General features: G+C 39.6%; 1 protein-coding gene across 1 annotated transcript in view; it reads right to left on the bottom strand.

The window, feature by feature from the left end:
• The window catches only part of vcana (versican a), a 59,671-nt gene extending 35,682 nt beyond the window's left edge, over positions 1 to 23,989 (bottom strand). The window contains 7 exon segments of the mRNA XM_030144216.1: positions 16,462 to 16,719; positions 16,722 to 16,754; positions 18,637 to 18,764; positions 19,148 to 19,322; positions 21,061 to 21,444; positions 23,847 to 23,861; positions 23,980 to 23,989. Coding sequence (XP_030000076.1) covers positions 16,462 to 16,719; positions 16,722 to 16,754; positions 18,637 to 18,764; positions 19,148 to 19,322; positions 21,061 to 21,444; positions 23,847 to 23,861; positions 23,980 to 23,989 — 1,003 coding nt within the window.
• Positions 23,990 to 26,478: the final 2,489 nt, after the last annotated feature.

Genomic DNA, 26,478 nt, shown 5'->3' with positions numbered 1-26,478 from the left:
GTTTTCCTGTCTGTTGTGTGACATCTGTGACATGTTCCTCAATGGGCAGAGCTTTTGGTTTCTTTGTACTAAACAATGATGAGCCTGTAGGAGCTGCAGTGACTTTGCTGGAAATCTCACTTGTTGATCTCTCCTCTGCTGATGTTGGGAGAGAAAAACTTGTGTCTGGAGTTCCTGATGCCTTTTCAGTCTGACTGGGGGTCACAGTCTCATCTGATTCTGGAGAAAATGATGCTGGTTTCTCAGTCGTATACAGTGATGATGTAGCAGTTCTAGCTGTCTTTGAAATGTCACTGGTTTGAGTTTCATCGGTTTTTGTTACTGATGGAGACTGTGTACTTGACAATGAAGAAACTGCAGTTGTTGAAATGAAATCCTCATTGCTGTCTCCAGAACTCACAGTTTCAGTTTTAGTGAATGATGGATAGGATGACATTTCAGGTTTCATGGTAGATCCACTGATGGAAGGACTAGACTCCATGGTCATAGTCTCACTACTGCTAATTTCATCTATTGTCACTGGAACTGTAGACATTGTTATTGAAGCCAGACTTGGAGGAACTGTTGCATCAGAGATTAAAGACAGTGTTGTTTCACTTGTAATCACTGGTAATTTTGTCTTTTCTGTTGAAGGTATTTCTTTTTTTTTACCTGACATCACTGTGGTTGTGTCAGTGCTATAAGGTGAAGATGTACTCCCGGTAGACGTTCCAAGGAAGACTTCAGTGGTTTGGTCACCTGAACCAATTTCTTCTACCACAGTGATTCCAGACATTTCTTTTATTGTATCAGTAAAAGGAGAAACTGAAGGCTTCTCCGTTTGTCCTTTGACATCTGTGATATGTTCTTCAATGGGCAGAGCTGTTGGTTTCTTTGTACTAAACAATGATGAGCCTGTAGGAGCTGCAGTGACTTTGCTGGAAATCTCACTTGTTGATGTCTCCTCTGCTGATGTTGGGAGTGAAACACTTGTGTCTGGAGTTCCTGATGCCTTTTCAGTCTGACTGGGGGTCACAGTCTCATCTGATTCTGGAGAAAATGATGTTGGTTTCTCAGTGGTGTACAGTGATGATGTAGCAGTTCCAGCTGTCTTTGAAATGTCACTGGTTTGAGTTTCATCTCTTGCTTTTACTGATGGAGTCTTTGTAGTAAAAAATGATGAAATAGTTCCAGCTGAAATTAAATCCTCAATGCTGTCTCCAGAACTCTCAGTTTCAGTTGTACTGAATGATGGAAAAGATATTTCAGGTTTCATGGTAGATCCACTGATGGAAGGACTAGACTCCCCCATTGTAGTCTCATGACTGATAACATCATCTTCTGTGTCTGAAACAATTGATGACATGACAGACACCAGCGGTGAAGATGTTGTCATGTCAGATTTTTGAGAAACTGTTGAATCAGCTGGAGATATTGTGGTTTTAGTCATGTCAGTTGAAAGAATTTCCACAGTCGTAGCTGACATCACTGAAGGTGTCTCAGTGCTATAAAGTGAGGACGCACTTATGACAGAAGAGGTTGCAGTGAACATGTCAGGTGTTTGGTCACCTGAACCATAATCCTCTGATGCAGTGACTTTTTCTTCTGTTGTATCAGTAAAAGGAGAAACTGAGGGTTTTCCTGTCTGTTGTGTGAAATCTGTGACATGTTCCTCAATGGGCAGAGCTGTTGGTTTCTTTGTACTAAACAATGATGAGCCTGTAGGAGCTGCAGTGACTTTGCCAGTGACCTCAGTAGTTTCTTCACCTGAACTCTCCTCTGCTGATTTTGGGAGAGAAACACTTGTGTCTGGAGTCACTGATGCCTTTTCAGTCTGACTGGGGGTCACAGTTTCATGTGATTCAGGAGAAAATGATGTTGGTTTCTCAGTGGTGTACAGTGGTGATGCAGCAGTTCCAGCTGTCTTTGAAATGTCACTGGTTTGAGTTTCATCTGTTGCTGTTACTGCTGGAGTCTTTGTAGTAAAGAATGATGAAATAGTTCCAGCTGAAATTAAATCCTCAGTGCTGTCTCCAGAACTCTCAGTTTCAGTTGTAGTGAACGATGGAAAGGATGACATTACAGGTTTCATGGTAGATCCACTGATGGAAGGACTAGACTCCGTGGTCGTAGTCTCACTGCTGCTAATTTCATCTTTTGGCCCTGAAACTGTAGACATTATTACTGACGCCAGACTTGGAGGAACTGTTGCATCAGTGATTAAAGAAACTGTTGTTTCACTTGTAATCGATGGTAATTTTGTCTTTTCTATTGAAGGTTTTCAGTTGTTTTACCTGACATCACTGTGGTTGTGTCAGTGCTATAAGGTGAAGATGTACTCCTGGTAGAAGTTCCAAAGATGCCAGTGGTTTGATCACCTGAACCAATTTCTTCTACCACAGTGATTCCAGATGTTTCTTTTATTGTATCAGTAAAAGGAGAAACTGAAGGCTTCTCCGTCTGTCCTGTGACATCACTATCATGTTCCTCAATGGGCAGAGCTGTTGGTTTCTTTGTACTAAACAATGATGAGCCTGTAGGAGCTGCAGACTGCTTAATTGAAATCTCAGTTGTCAATTCACCTGAACTCTCCTCTGCTGATGTTGCGAGAGAAACACTCGTGCCCGGTGGTACTGATGTTTTCTCTGTCTGAGTAGTGGTTACTTCACTTGCAGGAGATGTTGAGGGTATCTCAGTGCTAGACAGAGATGAACTAGTGACAGATGAGGTTGCAATGAGCATGTGAGTTGTTTGGTCACCTGAACCATATTCCGCTGATGCAGTGACACTTTTTTCTGTTTTTTCAGTAAAAGGAGAAACTGAGGTCTTTCCTGTCTGTCCTGTGACATCTGTGACATGTTCCTCAAAGGGCAGAGCTGTGGGTTTCTTTGTACTAAACAATGATGAGCCTGTAGGAGCTGCAGTGACTTTGCTGGAAATTTCAGTTATCTCCTCACCTGAACTGACCTCTTTTGTCATTGGGAGTGAGGAACTTGTAGTTGATGTTACTGATACCATTTTAGTTTGACTTGGGGTCACAGTCCCATCTGTTTCAGGAGACAAGGAGGCTGGTTTCTCACTTGTATACGGTAATGATGAAGCCGTTACAGCTGTTTTTACAGTTCCACTCTTTTCAGTTTCAGGTGTTTCTGTTATTGAGAGAGACAGTGTACTTGACATTGAGGAAGCTTTGGTTGCCGATAAAAAATCCTCAGTGGTGTCTCCAGAACTCTCGGTTTCAGTGGTAGTAAAAGATGGAATGAATGATATTTCAGGTTTCGTGGTCGACCCACTGATGGAGGGAGTAGACTCTATTATTGCAGTGTCACTGCCCATCGCTTCATGCTCTGTTCCGGTAACAGAAAGCTGGGTTGGAAACATTGTCACATCAGACACTGGAGAGACTGACGGCTGCCCTGTAGGTGATGGTATCTCTGTTTTGTCTGATAAAAGAATTTCTGTTGTTTTAGCTGACATTACTAACGGTGTCTCAGTGCTATAAGGTGAAGATGTACTTGTGACAGAAGAAGTTGCAGGGAACATTTCAGGGGGTGCACCAGACTGCTCTGAAGTGCTAAGACCAGAAGTTTCTGCTGTTGCATCAGCAGCAGGGGAAACTGAGGACTCCTCTGTCTGACCTGTGACAGAACTAATATGTTCCTCAATGGGCAGAGCTGTTGGTGCCTCTGTACTGAACAATGAGGAGGCTTTGCTGAAAGTCTCAATTGTTTGCTCTCCTGAGCTCTCTTCTGTTGTTGGTAGTGAAATACTTAAGTCTAGTGATATTGATGTTGTCTCAGTCTGACTTGTGGTTCCAGTCTCTTTCACTTCAGATGATGTTGGTTTCTCAGTAGTGTAGAGTGAAGTTGCTTCACTTACACTTGTTTTTGAAATGTCACTGACTTCTATTCTCAGTGTTGCTGTCACTGATTGAGTTTCAGCACTAGAAACTGAGGACACTGTAGTTGCTGGAATCAAATCCTTAGAACTGTCTCCACTAGTCTCACTTTCACTGGTACTGGAGAATGGTAAGGATGTTATTTCAGGTATCACTGTGGATCCAGTAACTGATGGAAAAGACGCATCCATTTTGGTCTCAGTAGAAGATACAATAGAAGGTAGCTCAGATGAAATTGTCACAGAAGACATAGGAGAAATTGTTGGTTGTCCTGTGTGTGTTTCTGTCATTTTAACTGATGTTGTTTCAGTTTCCATAAGGTGAAATGTACTTACAACAGAGGAGGTTCCTGTGACCATGTCAGTGGTTTGGTCACCTGAGCCAAATACCTCCACTGTAGTGACTCCAGATATTGTTTTTGTGGTATCAGCAAAAGGAGAACTGATGGCTTCACTGTCTGAATTGTGACAGCACTGATATCTTCCTCAATGTGCTGTAAAGTTGACTTTTCTGTACTAAACAATGAAGGGGCTGTAGGAGCTGTAGTGTCTTGACTGAATACTCAGTTGTCTGGTCCCCTGAGATTTCCTCATCGTTGTTGTGAAAGAAGTAGAGATTGAAGTTTTGGTGTAGCTGACATTGCCTCTGTTTCACTTGTCACTGTTTTTGTGATATTGATGTTTCCTTCATAGTAGTGTAAAGGGACGGACCTGTATAACAGTGGCCTGTGGAGTTACACATGTTGCAGTTTCATGTGTTGTTGTCATTTCTAGTGTTGTTCCAGGTCTTTCTGTATCTGTGAAGGTAACGTGCGATGTTTCAGGTGCACTACTACTTGGAGACACTGTTGCTGAACTTTGAACTGTCACATCTGATGTCTGAGAAACCAGTGGTTCTCCTGAGGGGGACATTGTTTTGTTTTGCATGTTACAGCACTTTCTATTGCTTAGATGGCATTGCTGTTGGTGTTTCAGTACTGTACAGTGAAGATGTGTCAGGGACAAGGATCGTCTGAGTAGACATGTCTGTGATTTTTCACACTGATCCATCTTCATATGCTGTAGCTGAAACATAACTTTCTGTTGTCAGTAACACCAGTTACTGAAGGCTTTTTCTGTCTGCCCTGTGACAGTACTGTCTTCCTCAGATGACGGTGCTGATGTCTTCTCAGTGCTAATTAATGAAGAGGCTGTTGTTACAGACTTGATGTAGAAGTGGACTGTGTACTAATATCTGCATCAGTGATACCACTGGATACTGGTTCCTGTGAACTGGATAATTTTTCTGTGGGTTCCCTTGTCACGTCACTGCCTGTGCTGAAAGTAGATGAAGACGTTGGGGTTGCAGTAATGTCCAAAGAAACAGTAGTTACAGATGTCACTGCTGGTTCTGATAGTTTTCCTGTTTCTTTTGTAACACCACTCTCTGATGGTTCCTGTGACATTGTTTGAACTGCTGAACTGACCTCACTTTCTTTAGAAGTATCTACTACTGTTTCAGAACTTGTTATTTCTGTCGTTTCTTTTGATGCGGTTGTTGTTATCAGTGTACTGAAAACAGACTGAGATGCAGTATCATCTTGACTGTAGCACCAGGTGAAGTGAGCTCACTAGTCCCCACTGTTTGTGTTGAGTACTGGCTAAAAAAATCAGTAAATGATGTCATTGTTGTTCGTATAATTTCAATAGCACTGTATAAAGGGGACGCAGTGGTTGGAATATTAGGCTCATGAGAGGGAGGAATGGTTTTCTCATCTTTTATCTTTTCCTCATGTGGAGTAGTGGGCCCTTTGGTTTCCAAATGATCTGTGGCAGGACTGGATGTTTTCTCTGTACCTGCTGTTTGCAGTGACTGCTGTGTTACTTCAATCCTCTGAGAGTCTCAGAGGGACTAGGTGCTATGGATGATAATGATTCCCTGGTGCTTTGATCAACAGCTTGTGTGACATTGGGTGCTGAACTTGTCGATACTGACATAGAAACTGTGCTGGATGTCAGTTCTGTCAGGCTTTGGACATCTGTCATTTCCTCCACAACTTGAGTGGATGTGTATGAGTCACCAACTGTTGATGTTGGTGTTTTCCCATCAGCGTCATCAGAAGAGGGTGTGTACACTGTCTGTAAAGTAGATTGTGTGGCGTCTACGGCAGCTGGACTGACAGATGTGGTCTTTGTAGCCGCTGTGATTTTGACTGTATCTCCAGCTGTGTGAAGTTCACTTGCAGAAGTAACAGGGGACTGGTCCTCAGACATCTCAGTCTGAGTCACCTCTGAGTCAGGTTTTGCATACGTGGGCGTCCTCCCTGCCTCGTCTACCTCTTCTTGTACAGATGTGGTGATGACAGTGGTAGTTTCCTTATCGGTCGTCACTGTTTGGGCTGTGGCAGTGTGTTCTTCAGCCGGTGTTAACGTGGACGCAAAATCAGCAGAGGTAGCTGTAACATCACTCATTTCCTTTGCGGCATCTGTGACAGCTTCGGTTTTCTGTGTAGTTTCTGGTGGAGGTGTGCTCTCCACTGATGAAGCTGTGTGAATGTCATCTACAGGGGTTATATCAGAGTCATATTCATCAATAGTTGGGATGTGTGTAGAGGTCAGGGTTGAAGATGAAAAAGGCTCCTCTGTTGATTCAGTGAAGCTATCAACAGAGAGGTCAGTCCAACTAGAATCAATCACAGTGGTTACTTCATCACTCGCTCCTAGAGCTGTCACATTTGTCACAATCTGGGTACCTTTGGCTTCTTTTTCTCCTGGGCTCTGTGGCTCTAGTGTAATCTCTTGCTTGCCATTTATAAAGCTTACGGTTGGAGTGATGGTGGCAGCAGTTTGGGAGAAGAGATCTGGCTTTCCGCTCTCCAGGATGGGTTCACCATCAGCTATGGAGGGAGTGGGATGGTCTGGCACCACTGGTATCTCAGGAGAGTGGGGCTGCAGGGTCTGGTCAACTGAAAATATAATAGAAAAATGTTAAGCAAATCGACTCCAGTGCTTAGAAGGTAACACATATCATAATTACAGGAGAATTCTGGATGAAAGACAATACAAGCAATACAGTTAAGATAATTTCACATGGATAAAGTAGACTAAATGTAGTTTCAACATCAGATAATTATGCCACCACACTTGTATTAAAATAGCTACAATGCCATAGACATAGTATATAATGTGTTTTGCTTTGTATTTTCCCCTCTTTATGCACCTTAAAAGTAGGTGAAGCTGTGCCAGAAACTTCTGTGTTCCTACTGCAATACTTTGACATTTTCACAGTCATTTGCCTAAATGATTATTTTAGACCTATAAAAGTTCACTGCAAATACAGTAAATCTCTTCCTAACATATTTCTAATCCTTGGCTGGTTTGAACTTTATCCAAATCATAATTCAAAGATTTATATACCATGCTGATGTGAAAAGGAAATCTTAAGAGCCCACTTCAACACAGACATTACAGAGTCAGTCAATGAGAAGATGGTCTGTTAACTTAGTACAGACCTACTAAAGATACTGACAGCAACACTTGGGGTATTTAATTTAAAACTAATACTAATAACAACAAAATATGATTCATAGGATCAGTATACCAACAATATTAGGACAAGAAAATGTTCAAAGTAAATGTTTATGTGACTGTTAATGCAAACTTCTTAACACAAACTCCCAGCACAGTTTTTTTTTTAATAATTTTATTTTTATCAGGGAGGTCATACATAGTCCTGCATTTTACAAGATCCCTGTGATACACACTAGAAATAAAAACAACAACAAAAAAAAAAAAAACACAAGACATGTTTCAACAGCGATGATCTTCCAACCCCTGCTCTCCCTTACATTTTGCACCATATTTTAAACAGGTTTATATACTACTGAACAGTTGAACAATGGCTGTCATTTCCACTCATCCATCCTTAAAGATCCACACACAATACAATCCACATGATATTTCACTAAGTTATTAGCAAATCTAGTCTCCTGGGTCTAATGTATAATCCATTTAGCCCACAGTCTCAAAAACTTTCTATTTGCATTTTTAATGAGAATGTTAGTCTTTCCATAAAATAAATATATATAATTTTATACCAATCATCCAATGTTGGAGCATCTGGTTTTAACCATTTCCTGGTCAGGGCCCTCTTCCCTCCGACCAGTTATATTCTCATTAGATATTTGTCTTCTTCACTTTGACCATTCATTCCCATCCCCAAGTACATTGTCAAAAATTCAAATGATACATTGGTATGAAAAATAGTTTCTAACCTCTTATGAATTTCTTGCCAAAAAAATATTATTTTGGGGCAGCTCCAGAATACATGGTGATGATTGGCTATAGTTGAACCACATGACCTCCAACAATTCGCCCCCACACCTTGATGTTTTTTTTGAACAGGGGTAATAAAAAATCTCATTATACTTTTCCACCCAAATTCCCTCCAGCTGTGTGAATATGTTGTTTTCCATTGTATTGTACAGATATTCTCCCAGTCTTCATCAGATACCACCATTCCTCCTCTTTCCCATTTATTTTAATATGTAGGGTGTTTGAATTTTGGGAGTCTTGGAAATTTTTATATAATCTAGATATCAACCCACGTCCACTTCCTGATTTATAAGCTGTCACAAAGGCCTTCAGTATCCCACTGTCCTGTTTTCCCGATCCCTCAGCCATAATCACATTAACTCGATGTCGTACCTGTAAATATCTAAAAAAGTCTTGATTCTCCAATCCATATTCTCGCTTACAACTTTCAAAGCTCTTAAAGATTCCATTGTGTATAAGGCAACAGTATGCCATTATCACTTTACCCTTCCATGTTTTAAATCTAGAATCTGTCCTATTTGGAAAAAAGTCTACATCATATGCACACCACCGCAATATTTCCCCATCCTTCAGGTTATATTTTTTAACTAGCTTTTGCCAGATTTTTAGAGTTACTTTTATCTAAGGGTTGTTTCTGTCTAGAAGGTTGTCTCTCAGTTTACTATCAGCTATTGTCCCAGCAGAGTTTTTACTTCACAAGTAAAGCACTTCACACTTTTTTAAATCTTGTTACCTATCTTGTTATTTGTTATTTATTTTTGTTATTTACTTATCCTGCTGCAGCACTTTGTGCTGTTTGTACTCTATTGTATTTGTTATGCCCCTCTGGCACAATAATTTCCTTTACTCTATTGTATTTGTTATGCCCCTCTGGCACAATAATTTCCTTCAGAATGAGTAAAGTTCTATCTTATCTTATCTTATCTTATCTTATATATTACATGTCAGGTATAAAGTATAACAACTCATTTATTTAAGAACACCATAACAATCGAATGCCTACAATATAGTATATGGTCAGAACACTATTAATTTGGAGAGCAATGCATTATATAAATGTTCACGTTACTGTGTCTGCTTGAGTTCCATTGAATAAACGTCAGCAGATGTCTGGTCTTCATGTAGAGTGTGACTCAGACAGAAGCAACCTTCACTTCCCTTCACAACAAACAATGCCGTCATCATCTACCTAAGCATCTAAGCTATGTTGCTTTATGAATTGATCTAAATTTAAAAGTATGTCTCTAGATTAAAATTACACACCTCTTTTAAGAGACAGTAGCATTTAACAACACTAAGCTGCACTACCCAGATATAAAATCATGTTATATTACATAGCAGTGTAGTAAACTAACCTTTGAAGCCATAAAAAAGTTCACAACACAAGAAAAACAGGAATTAGTGTGAGGGGTAAAACCCTGTTGGAAAATTACTGGATAGCTAGAACATTTGACTGTAAAAAAGTAATACAAGATCAAATCACATAAAGAATGGCCCATACAACATATTTATCTCTAGTTACATCTATGAAAGAAAAGGCATTTTTTCTTTAAATGAATAAAAAGCCAATGTCTATGATGCTCTTGACCAAAGTCTGGGGCAAATGGGAAAAAAACAAGGGGTGTGGTGCATTCTAAAATGAACAGTCTGGTTCTGGTCTGATTTGTTTACTAATGTTTGCATGATGTTGTACAAGCAAATCAGCAGAAAAGATGATTCACAGACAAAAACAGGGAATCCTTTGGTATACAAATGTTATTATTCTGTTATTCCTCTCTTTCCACCCCTCCTCTCCCACCACTCTCTGTTTCCCACAAATGGTTATCCAGACAGATTATTGGTTGTAACCATGAACACCTGCAACAGCTCACCTCAGCAGTAAGACACCTGTTTAAAACCCAGACCTGTCCTGGGAACCAAAGCAATAGAACACACACCCCTCATACACTCTCTCTTTATTTTCTCTCTCTCTCTAGTCAATGACAACTGATCAACAGTTTCACATATCATACAAACCACTGACTCTAACAATCCAGCAGCAGCAAAAAACAATAAATCCAACTGAGTTCAGCAGATGCGTAAGCAACCCTCCACCTTATCCACCACAATCATTCAGTATGGTTGTTTTGCACATATTTATAAAATGGTCAGCCAAGTGACCCCACATCAATCATATTAAATCATGCAAAGAATTTATTTGCTTGGTTTTTGACACCCTAAAAAATGTATTTGCCACACCATTTCCCATGACTGCGTATGTGAAAAATGCTTCTTGGGCAAGTGTCCACTATGTAAATTGTGGTAGCACAGTTAGTCATTAAACCAAAAACTTCATTTTTACTCTTACATGCTTTGTTGGCATAATATTACTGCTGAATATTTGCTGAGCCCTCATGAACTGAGAGTTAAAAAGGTCTTTTATTATAATACACAATGTTATAATACACAAAACAATGCACAGCTGGGGTTCTGTGCATTGTTTGTGACCTGAAAACAAAAAAGGGGGGTGGGCAGCCATGGCCTAGATGGCTGGAGAGTCGGCTTGTGACAGAAGGATTTGATTCCCTGGACTGGTGGAGAGTTGTTGGCGGATGTGCCCTTGAGCAAGGCACTTAACCTCCCCCATTTGCCACCTGACATGGCATGTGACTGCTCCTAGCATGCAGTGTGTGTATCTAGTGATGGGTTAAAGGCAGAAGGCAATTTCAGTGTGTGGTGCATGTTTACATGTGACAAACGACTGACAAAATAAAGATTCTATCCTAAAAAGATTCTATTCTATAGTAGTGGCTGACACCCCAGTTCTTGGTAAACATGAACTTTATTTATTTTCAATCAGTCACAAACAAATTACCCCACAGATGTTTCACATATGACCATAATTTAAAAAGTTTTGACCTCGACTTAATATTAATTTGTTGTTTTTTTTTAACCTTCTGATATTATTGTGCCCTATGGTCCCATGCAGGCACATTTCTCTCTGTGTCACAATATTTTCCACAAACTTTTCCCACACAAACTGGGAGGGCAAAAAGAGACTTTAAGTGTTTAAGCCGAACCACATCTCATGATGTAGCAGTAAAAGGAGCTGGTAATCACCCACTTTAGTCAGCAGCGTGCAGCTGTCCCTACAGAGTGGAGAGACTTTGCGTTAGCAATGACATCACCATCTAGAGGTGGTGTAAGGTCTGTGCTGAAGAAAGGCATCTGTGCTTACTCAGGTTGACTGCCAACAGGCCTAGGTCTGTGCCAGGCTGCCTGTCAGTAAGCTGGTACATGCACACAGAAGGGGAGAAATACTGCAAACACATACCAGTTTAGAGCGCAAATACACCAAACCCATACACACTGATTTTTAACACCTTACATTTACCACATGCACACATAAACATATAGTTATCCAATGTGCACTCTTGGCAATCAAACGGACCACACTAGTGCTGAAATGTTTCATTTCGTAGAGTAGCAGTTTGAGTATATAATGACCACAGATTGCTATCCTCCCTGAAGCTTTTGCACCTACCGCTAAGCCAGACCAAAAAAAAAAACAAAAAACAGCCAAAGAACCAAGTCGTTCACTGTATCTTTTCCAAATGACCAGATCCCTTTTCTCCAACATGAGCTGCTCTTCAGGAACAGAAATGATCATTATGGTAATGTGCGCAGCTCCGAGGGACAGCAAATTAAAAGAGTGAAAAATGATGCAGCTGCTGTTTGTGCATGAGATCATGTGCTGTTCAATTAACATTATGGCCTGAATGTGTACCTGTTTACAAGTGTGCAGTTTGCTGTAACCTAATTTCCTCTATTTTTTTTATTTATTTTTTTTATCTTACCTCTAATAGTAAACTAGTAAAATATTTCAAGTAAGCCAGAATGGAACATACTGTCATGCCTCACTGAAACTTAACAAGTGCAGCAGAAACACATTGAAAAAATAAATGACACAATATATTTAAACATAACAGGTTATAGTCAAATGTTCAGTTTCCAAAAGGTTGGAAGAACAGGGTTCAACATGTCAAAGACATAGATCTTATCTTACATCCTTGGTTTGTTTTAAACCAGACATTTCACTAATCATAAAATATTAGGTTTATATTACTCCTTGTGTCTTTTGGATACTGTATTTAATAATTGATCCAGACTCCTCTCTACAGTTACTTTTTTTATATCTATCATCCTCTCTTCCCGATTTTCTCTCACTCTAATTTTGAAGACATCTGCTCAGCTGGACTGACTGAAAAGGTCCTAAGGCTAAGCAGTCTTTCAGCAGTGGTCCACAGATGGAATCACACACAAACATGAGCCCAGAGGGAACCGGAACCCAAAACACATCTTAGTTATTTGGAGAAGACGCTACATGCAGAAAAACTCATGCAATCACATCACTACTGTTGAGTGGGCTGTAGTAAAGTATACCGTCTTGTGTTTTTGTTGAGACTTTTTCAAGAGAAGCACATTAGGAAAAACTTTTCTTTCATCTATAGATTATGCATCAAATGAATCTTGGTTTAAGAGTTAATAATTATTGTGTGTAGCTCTTACTTGTTTCGTTCACTGGGGCCACTTGGGTCGACAATCCATGAGCTGCTACTGTCGCTGGAGTCGTGGTCTGGTCATGAGACAATGTGATATACTCTGCATCAATGTCTGTTACTGTGTCATTCTGTGTCATGGTTTCAGCACTGGGCTCCAGGACATGAGTGGTGGACTCATCAATGACATGGGACACTCGATGTAATGTCTTCAACTGAGGTTCCACCGTCAATGAGGACGGGAGCAGCTGTGATCAAAGTCTTAGCGTCCTGTGTTCGAGCTGGAGGTGTTGTTTGTGTGGCAGAACTGGTAGTCTTTGGTGGTGTTGTGCTGTCGATCACTTCACTGCCGGGTTGTGTAGAAGAGGTGTCAGTGGGAAAGGCTGAAGTTGTTTTTCTTATTCCTTCAGTGCTGCTAGTACTGTCTGATGGCCTAGATGTGAGATGCTGCTGTGATGGCTGAGTCGGAGGTAGACCCTCTACTGGAAATTGAGTCTCAAGCTCATCGAGATCATAATCTATGAGTTCGGTTATCTCTGTAGCGTTGGCAACATCCAAAATAGTTTCCTCCGTCTTACCCTCAACAAACATTGGCTCTGTACTGAGAGAAGAATCTGGTATGGGGACATCAGGTTGGATTGTGCTGATCTCTATCACTGAGTGGTCATCTGGTTCATCCGTGGACTCTGTGATTTGCGTTGTGTTTTCAGAAGCTGGGAATGTGTCACCGCGATGAGGAATAGATTCGACATATGGTCCAACTTCATAGTCATCAATGTTGAAGTCAGGTGTCACCATCTCATCAATGTCCTCAGGTTCTTCTGTAATGGTGGGGGCAGTGGTGGTGAACAACTGGTCTTCGTCGTCTGGAGTACGAACAGTTGGAGCCATACTGGTGGAGAACATGGACGGTGCACTTGTAGGTCCTGGAGATTCTGGAGATTCAGTTTCTGCCTCAGTTTCTGGGGCTAAGGTAGTTGTGCTACTCTCCAGCAAAGGAATGGAGGTGGTGGAGGTGATGGGGGTGGTGGCGGTGGTGGTGACGATAAACACATCCACAAAGGAAGTCTGATTGATCGTGTCTCCCCGTCCTACAGTAAAACAAAAAGAGAGGCAAAGGCAATCTTTGGATTAATTCACTCTTGCATAAATTAGATCAATAATCCCAAAAAATATTACATTTTTACATTAAGGTTTATAAAAATGTAACTTTTGAATGGAAATCTATATTATTAACCACGAAAAAATGATAGTTAGCACCATCTAAAATCTATCAGTTCTATTCTACACCATAAAAGTTCAGGAATCTCAGAGTTTAGATGCAAATAAACTGCCATATTATTCTGTGAGAAAGTCTGCACCAGAAAATTATGATTTTATACACAGCACAGATTAAATAAAGAAGTTTTCCTAGAAATCATTGTGTGAAGAACTTCCACCACTGATGTCGTTTCATTAAATGTTCTCAAGAAACAAAGGACCAACGCTAAGTTAAGGGCAAATTTTATGTGTTTTGGAATGTTTGGCAAAAATATATGAATGTATCATTATTATTCTTTTGTTTTCCCTTTTATCATCTTTCCTTGACTGTAATGAAATTGGATAGTTTGTCATCAGCTCATGATAGATTAGGTAATTTCCAAAGTATTTTGTGCAAAAAAGCACTTTGAATGTTTCTCTAAACATTTCCCGATCTGTCTGTAAGGATTCAAAGGACTTCTAGAGAAGATATAAACTTCTACAAACATTTAGGAACCTGGTGTGAGGGTTTCGTTTCAGTTGTCCTTAGTTTTCTGCTCTGTTTACATGCATTTTGTCCTGTAAGAAACACAGAGATTCACAATGATCCTATATTCGCTACTGATATTTAAGGATTATTGACAAGCCTTTCTGTAGATTGCCGCATTATACTACATGACTCTGTCCGCTTATGCTCTCTCATTTATTCTCACTCATAAAAAGTAGAGTAACAGCCCACGAAAGTTTCCTCGGTTACACAGATGGATTGCGTAAAGCCAGCTGACCATTACGCACTAGCCCTCTTTACTTAAAAAACTATCTCTGATGTAAGGTGTGAGACATGTTTTTCCTTAACAGGAAAAACGGAGCCTGTTCTCAGAAGGAGGACATTATCTCACTGATGCATTTGAGCTGTTGCTGTTACTGAGGCTTTGTTTTCTTCTGGTCAATCCAGAAAAGAATCAAAGACCAATTATCCCTCTTTACTCTCTGCACCTACCTCCGTTCTCACAGTCTTTCTGTGTAGTCTAACTGGCAGTAGTTACAAATATTTTCTTTTTGAGATATTAATGGAAGTGGAAAGGCAGGAAATGATGGAATAAGTCCCACTAAAGGAGGGTACTTGTAAAGCACTTAGATATGGGTGTAAATACAACACAACCAAAGGGGGCTGACATGGAATACACAGAGCAGGAGGGAAGGGTGGCCTGTTTGTGTGCCCTCTGAACTCCGTGGGGACTTATCACCACCAGAGTTAGCATGGCTCAGGGGCAGTAAATGCAGGGGAAGGGGACGGCTTATCTGCTCAACCTCTCATTTGTAAAGATGGAAAGACCGGGTCAAGGGTCACCGAGGATGACTGAATTTAGAAGTCCAGCAGTAGCTTGCCCATTATCCAAACGTCTGCTCTGATAAGTACAAGTGAGAATGACAGAGGGCAAACTCTGACAGCGGAAATTAGAGGAGAAAGGCAAAAAGGGAGTAAGATAATGAAACTAAGAGGAATGATAGGTATGGTATTATTGGTTTTATGCTGCTTTAAATGGCATCTGTCATGTGGGATTTGTTTTGGGTCCCCCCTCCTGAGTCTATGCTTATTGTGAACACCTTCCTCTTTCTTAAGATCACACAAACAACATGCAGTTAAGTATATTCTACAAACAAAAATGTTATTATAGCAATGGAAATAATTTGGATTTATGTATGATTGTATATAAATGTAAATGTGTAAATTTGCATGTAATCAACTGTAAGGTCATATGAGGACACATCTTAAGAGGATTTACAGCTGGAAGTAATAGAGGTTAAAAAAAAGAAAAGAAAAGAAAAGAAAAGAAAAGAAAAGAAAAGAAAAGAAAAGAAAAGAAAAGAAAAGAAAAAGAAAGATACACAGACCAAACACTTAAGCAAACTATGGTCATTAATCCTCCCATAATAATAGAACTGGTCTGTCTTTTGCTAACAGAGAAAGCAGATGTCATCACCATGACTTTATGCTAGTTTTGGATATTTGTTGCCGCAAAAATGGGCAGGAATCTAAAATGTAAGACAAAGTCATAATGTGCAAACCTGGCACTAATCTAACACTAGTTTTCTCTGCTTTCTGTGTGCTATTATATGTAAGTATACAATCATACCAATAAACAAACACAAAAAATAAAGTCAAACTATTGAGAAAAGATGAGACAGGCTGTAAACACTTAAAATGTTGGGTTATTTGAAGTGGGAATGTGAACTGTGTTGCAAAGAAGCACAAAATCAAAGGGTGGGGGAGCAGAGGCACATAGGAGATGAGATCATCGCTTGTCACAGTCCAGGCCTGGTTTTGACAGAAAATGGTCTATTCCTTAAATGACTGCATATTATAAACTATTATCTGTTAAAAACATAAACATGTACACTGTATGAGCTACTCTGTGCAGGTGTAACTTTCTTCCATGACAGACTGTAAATATTTGACATGAGTCACCGCTTTGCAGAGTCCAGTGGTTACCTTTAAAACAGTATGCTCCAAGCTTAGTAGTAGATTCTGGGAAACCAGTCTGGTTCCTGTAGCGATACATGGTCCTGACACCGAGCAGGCCACCCCCACACTGAATTCTGGGTACAGCAACAGGATACCGCACGCTTCCATCAGAGAGCCAGCCATAGTCACAGCGGTCCAGACCTTGCCGCCACGCAGCGTGGAGCTGACCAGGCGATGCCAGAACTGAATTCCTCTGCCTACACTCTTCATTGGCTTCTTCAAAGTCATCTTACGGGTCACAGGAGCATAGAAAACCTCACCTGGGATGAAGACGGAAAAATGCAATTCAGACTTAAAGGAACAAAAAGAAAAAACTGAACTAAATAATCAGAATTCAAAGCAACAAAATGTTTTTTACAAACTCACCTAAACATAATGACTTTTAATGATTCACGGGGCATATTTTTGAGGATGTTGACCTTTTTAGAAAAGACATAGCCCAAAACAGCAGAAAAAGTTACAGCTGTACAGCTGTACACTGGCCCAAAATATCTCCCACCAATAATATTTAGGACAACAGTAGTTCATTCATAATAATATTCTGAGGTGGGATAGCAATGCTGACAATGTGCCTGGTCTGTCAATGAACGTGTCTGTGCTTCAGGACATGAGGTTTCCCCTCAGTGGGAGCGTGAACTAGCTTACACCCTCTATGTTTCCTTCCTTAATGATGTCCACCAAAAGGTCTAACCTTTAGGTAAGTGACCTGACCATTATGAATATATGTGTTTACAATTTAATATAAATGGAAGAAAACAGACAGACAAGATCTTAATTGAAACCAAACAATGTTACAAGAGAGGATGACTAACTACATGTTTTCAGTTAGTCTTGGGCGTAACGTTTCGAATATCCCATGTTGGTTTTATTTCATTGATTTACTATGGCACTGAGATTAGGGGATGCTTTCCACCCAGAAATGTCTTCCCTCTTTAAATGAGAAATGAAAAACCTTAAACAAACCAATCTTCACTATTTAATTATATTTATTGGTATTGGAGATCTTTTTCACTTTATCTACATATACACTGCATTTAAAACTATTCTAAAAAGATGATTTTTACATAAAGTTGCTTAAAGAATTATTTGTAAAGTACTATATACACCAATTTCACTAATCTTTTCCCAGGACATATAAAAGAGGAGTAAACTGAAGCATCATTAGTCAGCATAAATACAAATGACTATGCAGGCTGCTGTGGTCTACCATCAGTCTAAAACACATACCAGTGGAACCACTGTGTCCCCAACTCATTTCCAGTCAAAGCCTTTATTGCATGTCATCTCTCTGTATCTATATTCAACGCTTTCTGTCAGGCTCTATCTCTAACTACCTCAGAAAGAAGAAACAAAACAGGCGGAACGTCTGTTGGGCTTCTTTGTACATACATTAATTCAATCCAATAATGATTAAATCTCACAACATCGAGTCAAAGCTGAATCAGAACACATGTCTTTGTCATGTGGAGCCAGACCAGAGTGATGTGAGGCCAAAGGTGTACAGTTTTTATGGTGGGATTTAAAGGCGTAAGATGTATGTGCATGTCTCTAGTGGTTATGGGGAGGGGTGGTGGTCTCTGGCTGACACTGCAGTCTACAGCTGTTCATAACACTAGCAATACAAATGTCACAATAGTGAATGATGGCTTCATAACTAATCAGCCAAGTAACTTAAATGTATCTACATTAGCAGAGGGTGGACTAAACAAATCACAATTCAAAGAGATTATACATTTTGCTGTGTGTGTTTCCAGTTGGATATTGCTTTCATCGATTCGGTGTCTTCCTCTGTGAGTGGACTTAGGTCCATCAGCAGCCACAGGCAGAGTAATGAACAGATGGAAAAATATACTGGCTGTGAAGTGAAGACTTCCTTTAAGCAGTGCCAGAGACAATTGGAGCCCCCATTATCACATTTTTGTTGGTGATGTTCTGAAAAACCACTATGGTGGAGAAAGAATTTAGATTTCTCCTTCAGAGTTAAACAATTCGGTGCTTGTCTCTGGTTATCTACTACATCTACTATTGATATTAAAATTACTGGCATATTGTAATTGTCTGATAATGGTCACACAGAAGTTTATCTCTTACTGCTGGAGAGTGTGTCCGAAGAGAAAGAAGAAGAAAGTCTGATTTTATTACCATTGAGTTTATCCACGTAACAGTAAACGTCATATGTTTCTGTAGGTTTCCGTAGTCCATACGACCGAACTCCAGGTTTTGTGAGTAGATTGCCATAGCAGCCCTTCCTTGGCCGTAAAATTGGGTACCTGTATTGACAAAAATGAATAAATAAACAGACAAACAGGTTGGATGGATGGATGGATGGATGGATGGATGGATGGATGGATGGATGGATGGATGGATGGATGGATGGATGGATGGATGGATGGATGGATGGATGGATGGATAGATAGATAGATAGATAGATAGATAGATAGATAGATAGATAGATAGATAGATAGATAGATAGATAGATAGATAGATAGATAGATAGATAGATAGATAGATAGATAGTGTAACACATGTATTTTTGCCTTAACTGAGCCCCAAGCAAAACATTTTAGGGTTAGTGTTATATGAAAAGAATGAATATTAATGGAAAGTTCAAATGATACGACAGAGAAGAACACAGAAGTAAAATGTCAGAGACCTGACTGTCTGATCAGCAATCCATCCAGCATCACACTGGTCGAAGCCATCTTCATAAGCTGCTTTTAACTGGTCGTATGTAGCGATTGTTGCTCCAATATTCTGGCAGGCCTGAACAGCTTTGTGGTAGTCCAAAGTGTACCTGCTGGTGTTCGCCCGGTAGTGAAAGACAACACCTGGCAACAGTGACAAAACGAACACCGAAAAACATAGTAAGGGCTTGTGTAGAAATGTGAAAATACCATGATCTGGAATTCATTAGCATTGATTTTCAGTGGTGTAAATTATGGCAAATGTTTTATTCAACACACACCACGAGTGAAATAACTGAGTTTCTCAGTTTATTTGGAAAGGGAAAACTTTGCAATAAAAAAAAAAAGGAGGATAAGTGAAATACTCCACAGTTCACCACAAATGAATAAGATAACTGCAGATGATGCCATTGCCGTGAAATCCCCATATTTGTGGACAGGCGACAGACGTAGAAAATATGATTGATGAGCCTAATTAACATTGCAGATAGTTGGAACGAGGTTGTGCGCATTCAATTTGTTAACCAGCGGAAACCAAAACTATCCCAGTCTCCCCTCACCCCACCCATGTTTTTTACATCCCCACAACATGAATTATATCTCGCAGAACACTTCTCCATTGAGAGTGTGTAGAATGCATATAGTGGCACGAGGTAATACCCCCAAGGAGACTATAATTTTTCAATCTGAGATATTGCAATAATCCTGCAATAATATTGCATTATAATATACAACATTTGACCCATGTGTAAAATGATGAGTATATTAGAGGAAAACATCTGCTCAGTGAAGGCACACAGCATGGTAACATCCAGTAAAGGCCCCGTTGAGACAAAACAAGGTGGTGACCAATATGATTCATGACAGTCTTTCTCAAATGGGGGTACATGTACCCTCAGGGGTACTTGGAAGATGCCCAGGGGGTTCTTGAAATTGTTTGGGAAAAATACATTGAATAAGTCATCATGTACTGAATACAAAATGGATAATGAAAATTAATGCTGAAATATAAGACACAATAAACATGTTCATATAATAAGATTCACACTCCTGACCTTATTTCATTGCAGTATTTTTAAAAACTCCAAGCCCTAAGTTTTGGTAACATTTTAAGGACAGTCCTATTTTATATTATTCAAGATGGGTTTATTTGAGTAATTAAGTACTTAGTTTTTATTGATGAAAGGTTCATTAACTCATTAAAGACTAATTCATTTATTTTTCGTATCAATGAAAGAGGGCACTTTTCAGTGTATATTTTGCATGAAAAATGTACTTGTGTTATTTTTAATATATTACAAGTTAACATATGTTGTTTGTTTACAAAGTTTTGAGAATAAATACAGACACCTTTAACACAGGAACAAATTTTGCCCCATTTTTTTTTTCAATCAAAGATGCCGAAGCAAGAGTTGGGGGTACTTGGCTTAAAAATACATATATTTCAGGGGGTACTCCACTGTAAAAAGTTTGAGAACCCCTGATTCATGAGGTTATACCACCTTTTGCTGTTGGTCCATACCAACACTATGCACATCTGAGCTCTAATTGTGTTGGCTGAAAAGAAACACGGGTTTGAACACTGCACTAGTTGGTATGGACAGGGTCTGATCTGACTTTTTTCAAGAAAGCATCAGCTCTAAAATAAGAACAACTGAAAACGGTGGTTACTCTGTAACTACTGGGTAGCTGCTACTATCAAATCAAGCAGAAGGGCGCCCGAGGTTCTCTTGTAACGTTTACATTTCTATCACCACTTGTATTGCATTTCACTATTATTAAACCCTTGCAGAAACCTCCTACATGTAGGGAGTATCTAGAAGGAACTGTTTCAAAGCCCTTTTTCTGATTTGAGAGTGATTCATGAACATGAGCTTCTTACCATTGACGTCAAGGTTAACTGTGTCCTGGGTGTCTTCGATGCCGTACATGACCTCACAGCGGTAAGTGCCCGCATCGCTAGCGCGCAGCTTCACCATCGTCAGCGAGGCATCACCAACGTCCTCAGGGTGACTAGGCACTGATACGCGGCTCCTGTAGCTGGAGCCTATCTTGATGACCCCATTTTGTGCCACTAGCACTGTGGATTCTATGTCTCTGTCTATTCTGGTCCATTTGATACGCAGGTAGTCTCTGCTATAAATGGTTGTTCCATTGGGACTGATGACAGGTGCTGAGGTTGGGATGGTAGAAAAGAAGCAGGGAAGAGTGACCTTCCCCGACAGCGACCCAGTGACCGGTCGGATAATCGATAATGTATTGGAGGCTGGAAGGCAAAAACAAGTGGGTTAAATGTATATCACAGAGTTACAAATCTGTGCGATCTACTTTCACCTCCTATTTGCGATAAATTTGTCTTCATTTTCAGTTATTGTCAGTTCACTCTCTCAACAGATCCAAGTAAATGAACTGCCCAATTCATTTACATTGACAGGGTGGGACAACTACACCCAGACTAATAAAAAAAAACATGCATCATGGCCTGAATATGACTCCTGGAAAGTCAAACCTCATCCTTAAAATGATGGGTGTGGGAACATATTTAACACTGACTTTGCTGTATGTGTGACTTGTTTGCATGAAGTTAAAGGTAATTGGGGAGTCGCTGCTGCATCGCCTCATATTAGAAAAGACTGGAGTTCTGTACATGTTGGTTTTCTTACGCAAATAATCATCTGTTCGCTGGTAAGAGGTCTAATTCCTGTTGGCATGTAGACATGTAGAAATTGGTCATCGACTTTGCTGACCACCAGACATGACCACCTACTCCCAGCTGAAAGTTACAGTCGTGCTACATCAGACGAGGTTAACTATATGATGAATTCCTGTGGTCTAACTAGTGACGGCATCTTGAAACTCACTCAATTTCTACGTGATGACAAAAGTAAAGGGATGTCAGACAAGAGGCCAGACACAGATGAATGGCAACAGGATGAATCACTCTTAGTCCTGCAGGGAGGAAGATTTACCTTTGTTTTTTCTTTTAGTAGGGGGTTGGGGAGCATTCACAGAGAACAATGTGGGGAATGCTCTGGATGCAGTGGTGGGACAGCCCCAGAGGCATTGGCTGTGTGTTTTAACTGAGGGCCTTATTAGGATAAGGGGTGAAACCAGCTGTTATTTCCAGGCTGTGAGCACTGCCTAATTGAAAGGTGTCAATCTATACCCTGAGACAGACCCAGGAACTATAGGAGCCAGAAAAGCCGGGGGGCCACAGGGTCCCGGGGATGCAAAGCACAATGGTAAAAGTCATGTCAACCTCACCTCTGAGTATAAACTCTCAGGAAAACAAAAACACTGAAAATAGCTTCAAGGGGTCATATTTTGCTAAACCCACTTTTTTAAATCTTTGGTTCATTTATTTGTGTATTTGGACCCTAATAGTTCCAAAAGTTTGAATTTGAACCCTCCAGGTGCTGCAAAGCTATGTTTATATTCATTTTGGCAAAAATCAAGTGGATTTCTACAACCCGTTTTAATTCCTGCTTAATTTGTTGCATCACGACATTTGTCCATATAAGGTCAAGACTTTTGACAAACATTTCTCCGAGTACGACATAATTGTTTGTCAGCAGCAGTGGTTGTAGTAAAAACTGAAAATATGTCCAAACTTTGAGCCAATTACCTAAAATGTTCAGTTGTGGGTTGTATTAACGAACACAAGTGACTGAAAGGGACAGAGCAGCAGTCAACAACCTGGAGGGGGCGGGGCATGAAGTTGCTCATTTGCATTTAAAGGGCCAGCACTCAAAACAACCTTTCTGGTGTCATTACTCAGAAATAGAGTTGAAGATGGACCTGTGGAGTTGAATTAATGAAGAATTCAGACCCAAGCATTGCATTTACAGTGTATGAAGACCACAGGGGAATATTTTAAAATGCATACTTCCATTTAACCCTTTCATGCATGGTGGTCACTACAGTGGACAGTTATTCTACAGCTGTTCTCTTGTATATTCATGGGTTTTGTTGTTTTAGTTCCATATCAGCCAACACAGTGCACATATATATATCAGCTCATCCACTGCAAATCATACCATTAGTGTAACTTTGCTGTTCTTGATAAATCTGATCTGCAGTAACATGTTCTAGTGTAAATCAACTGTTATTTGTTAGACAAAAAGTTTTTTTTTGTTTTGCATGTTATCTCCATGAAGTGAGTAATAGCATTAGAATATGTTAAAATGTGAGAAAACATCAGATTAGCAGCATTAAAAATGTTTTTACTTCATTGTTTTTATATCGCTTTCTGATATTGGGTTTTAAACACGTTTCTTTACTTCAAAAATGAAATGCATGGACATTTTTGTAACTCCATGAAAAACCCCCCAACTTGATCGCATTGTTTTTTCAAGCCTAAGGAGGAATAAAAACACTCAAGAAAAAAACTCTTGACTGAGGTTCTCATAATCCATGCATGAAAGGGTTAAAACAACAAAATATCACACCTTTAATGCTTTGAGACTCACAGGGAAATCCAACAGTTAACAACAGATAAGCAAAATAAATTGAACGACTAAAACAATGCACTTAATGTATGATGGAGCACAGATGAAGTTACAGGGAAAGAGAGTGAGGGAGTGATGTGAAGAGGAGGAGGGAGGCAGGGAGGAGTTACTGCTAAAAAAGAAACAGCACAGAAGGATATTTTCCCCATTCGGATCTTACCTGTTGCAGATGCAGCTTCACAGAGACAATATAACCACAGGATATGCTTTATATTTAGTAACATCTGTTGGCAGAATCAGAAAAATGAAAGGCTTAACAATAAATTAACTATTTGATGAAATCTGAGACACACCGTTGCCCATAAAGTTGGAATAATCTAGTTTTCAGACACATTATTCCTATTTATACACATCAGTTACAACTTATCTATCAAGAATAAATCACATTGTTACAAACATTTCATGAGAAGAGAACTGTAGATTATCAACCACTAAATTAAAATGTACAACACAATTTTATTTTTTTTTTCTGCATAACTGCAACTACATATTATTCTAAAAATGAAAAAGAAACCCCAACCAGTCAAATAATGCACTTTTTTACTGCATCTTTCTGATTAAAAAAAAAAAAGTCACAATATTCTTGCAATAATTCAGATTGTAAAGCCTAAAATTACAATGATCTGTGTGTGTGTGTGTATTTTCAGTGGATTTGTGGGTGGCTGGGGATAAGACACAAAGCCTCCTGGGGGGTCGAGGGGGGGGGGGGGGGGTACACGGAGCAGCAAGCAAGCCCCCCCAACCCTCATTTGCACCCCACTATATAAACACAAGTGGAGGGTCGCAGCAGTAGTCGCAATATATCCCATATGAAAACAAAACACTGTAAATCCAATTCTATGCAGGCTTTACATAGGCCTATTGGAAATGAACAATAACAAAAATATGATCTAAACAGTTTCAGGGTGGGTATAGTCTGTGATTATGACTTAATGCCAGCACTCCCACATGTCTATCCAAGTCAGCAGACCCACCCTAATGGAAACTCAATGAAACGAGACTTCAGGGAGACCAGTCAAATAATATTAAATGTGTAATTCCGATTTGGAATAGGTGTTAAATTCTAAAAAAAAAAAAAAAAACTGTGCAGAATGACGCGTTAGTTACAGATTTTCTACTAAACAAAATAAATAAATAAATTAATAAATCAGAAGATCAGTAGTTCAGCATCACACAGGCGTGTAATTGGTTGCAGATTTTTTGGAGTCAACAGCCTTTTATGAGCTGTTCAGAGATGCTCCCTGATGTGACATACAAATATGTGTTGATCAGAGCATAAGTATTTACACAGTCACAAGGAAATGATCGATCAGGAATTGATTTATTACATTTAGTTTTATTTCTCTCTCTCTTTTTTTTTTCCAGTCACAGAAACACCTGTTGCGTTTGTTGCGCATCAGATAATTATAGGATGTCTTGAGGTTGATATTGTCATTTTAAGATGTGGGAAATGTAGAAATAATAATGCACTAAAGTTAGATTTAAGCGCAAATGTAAATCCATGTGCCATACTCAGTACCGGGACGCATCAGTATAGGTTATCTGAGGACAACGTCGCATCACTGACATAGTCCACAGTGCTTTATCCCGTCGTGAAAGTCATTAAAAAAGAAGTTCAAAAGCTTTTACATAATTTGATAAAAATGTATCGGTGAAAAATTTGCTCAATATATTAAAAAAAATTAAAGATGGGGAAAAAAACGAATGGAAATGCGGTTTTTCTTGCTTTTAATAAGATATTCAGAATTCAGTTAAGATATAAAATGTAGAAAAATACTCACCTTGAAATGTTTTTTAGTCCATAAAACGCACAAATAACAACCTGTATCCTTAAATCCAGTTAGTCCCAGTGCGTAACATGCGTGCGTAAAAAGTTTCCCAGTATGTCCACTCCAAATCGGCGCACTCCACGTCTGTCCCTGGTGCGCCTCTGGCTTCTCCTTGATGTTTCCAGAATTGCAGGGTCCCACACTGAATGAGTCCTGAACGCAGCGGCAGAAACCGTGAAGTGCTGGCAAGCAACAAGTTCAATTTTGTCTAAGGCACTCTGTTATTTCGTCAGTGTTGGAGAGGAGGGACACAGTACCCATCTGATAAGTGAACCAGACACCTTGGGGAGGAGAAACAAACTTCATCTGAATCTGTGCCTGAAAGGTGCATCCACATCCAATCACAGCTTTCGAGGGTTCAGAGCCTGTCATTTGGCAGAAATATGCAAGTAAGCGCTAGAAATTGCGTCGAATGTGTGTCAAATGTGATCCACTGTCAAATAAAAGTAATCAGATGTCAATTAAATGCTACTATTATATCATTACATTTCCCATTAACACATTTATAATATGGGTAAGGCTGTGTTGCTTATACAGAGTGGGGAAGCAAAATTTACAATATTTTGAGGCAGGGATTGAAAGACAGTGTATGACCAATTAGTTTATTGAAAGTCATGAGAATTTATTTGCCACAAGAAAATTTACATAATAGAAAATGTTTTTATTCTATATGTCCTTCTTTCTCAATAACTGCCTTCACACACTTCCCGAAACTTGTGCAAGTGTTCCTCAAATATTCAGGTGACAACTTCTCCCATTCTTCTTTAATAGTATCTTCCAGACTTTCTCGTAATAGTTTTGCTCATAGTCATTCTCTTCTTTCCATTATAAACAGTCTTTATGGACACTCCAACTATTTTTGAAATCTCCTTTGGTGTGACGAGTGCATTCAGCAAATCACACACTCTTTGACGTTTGCTTTCCTGATTACTCATATGGGCAAAAGTTTCTGAAAAGGTATGG

This window comes from Sphaeramia orbicularis, chromosome 9 (assembly GCF_902148855.1).
Source record: "Sphaeramia orbicularis chromosome 9, fSphaOr1.1, whole genome shotgun sequence".
Classification (NCBI taxonomy): Eukaryota; Metazoa; Chordata; class Actinopteri; order Kurtiformes; family Apogonidae; genus Sphaeramia; species Sphaeramia orbicularis.
This window is presented reverse-complemented; position numbering and strand designations above follow the sequence as displayed.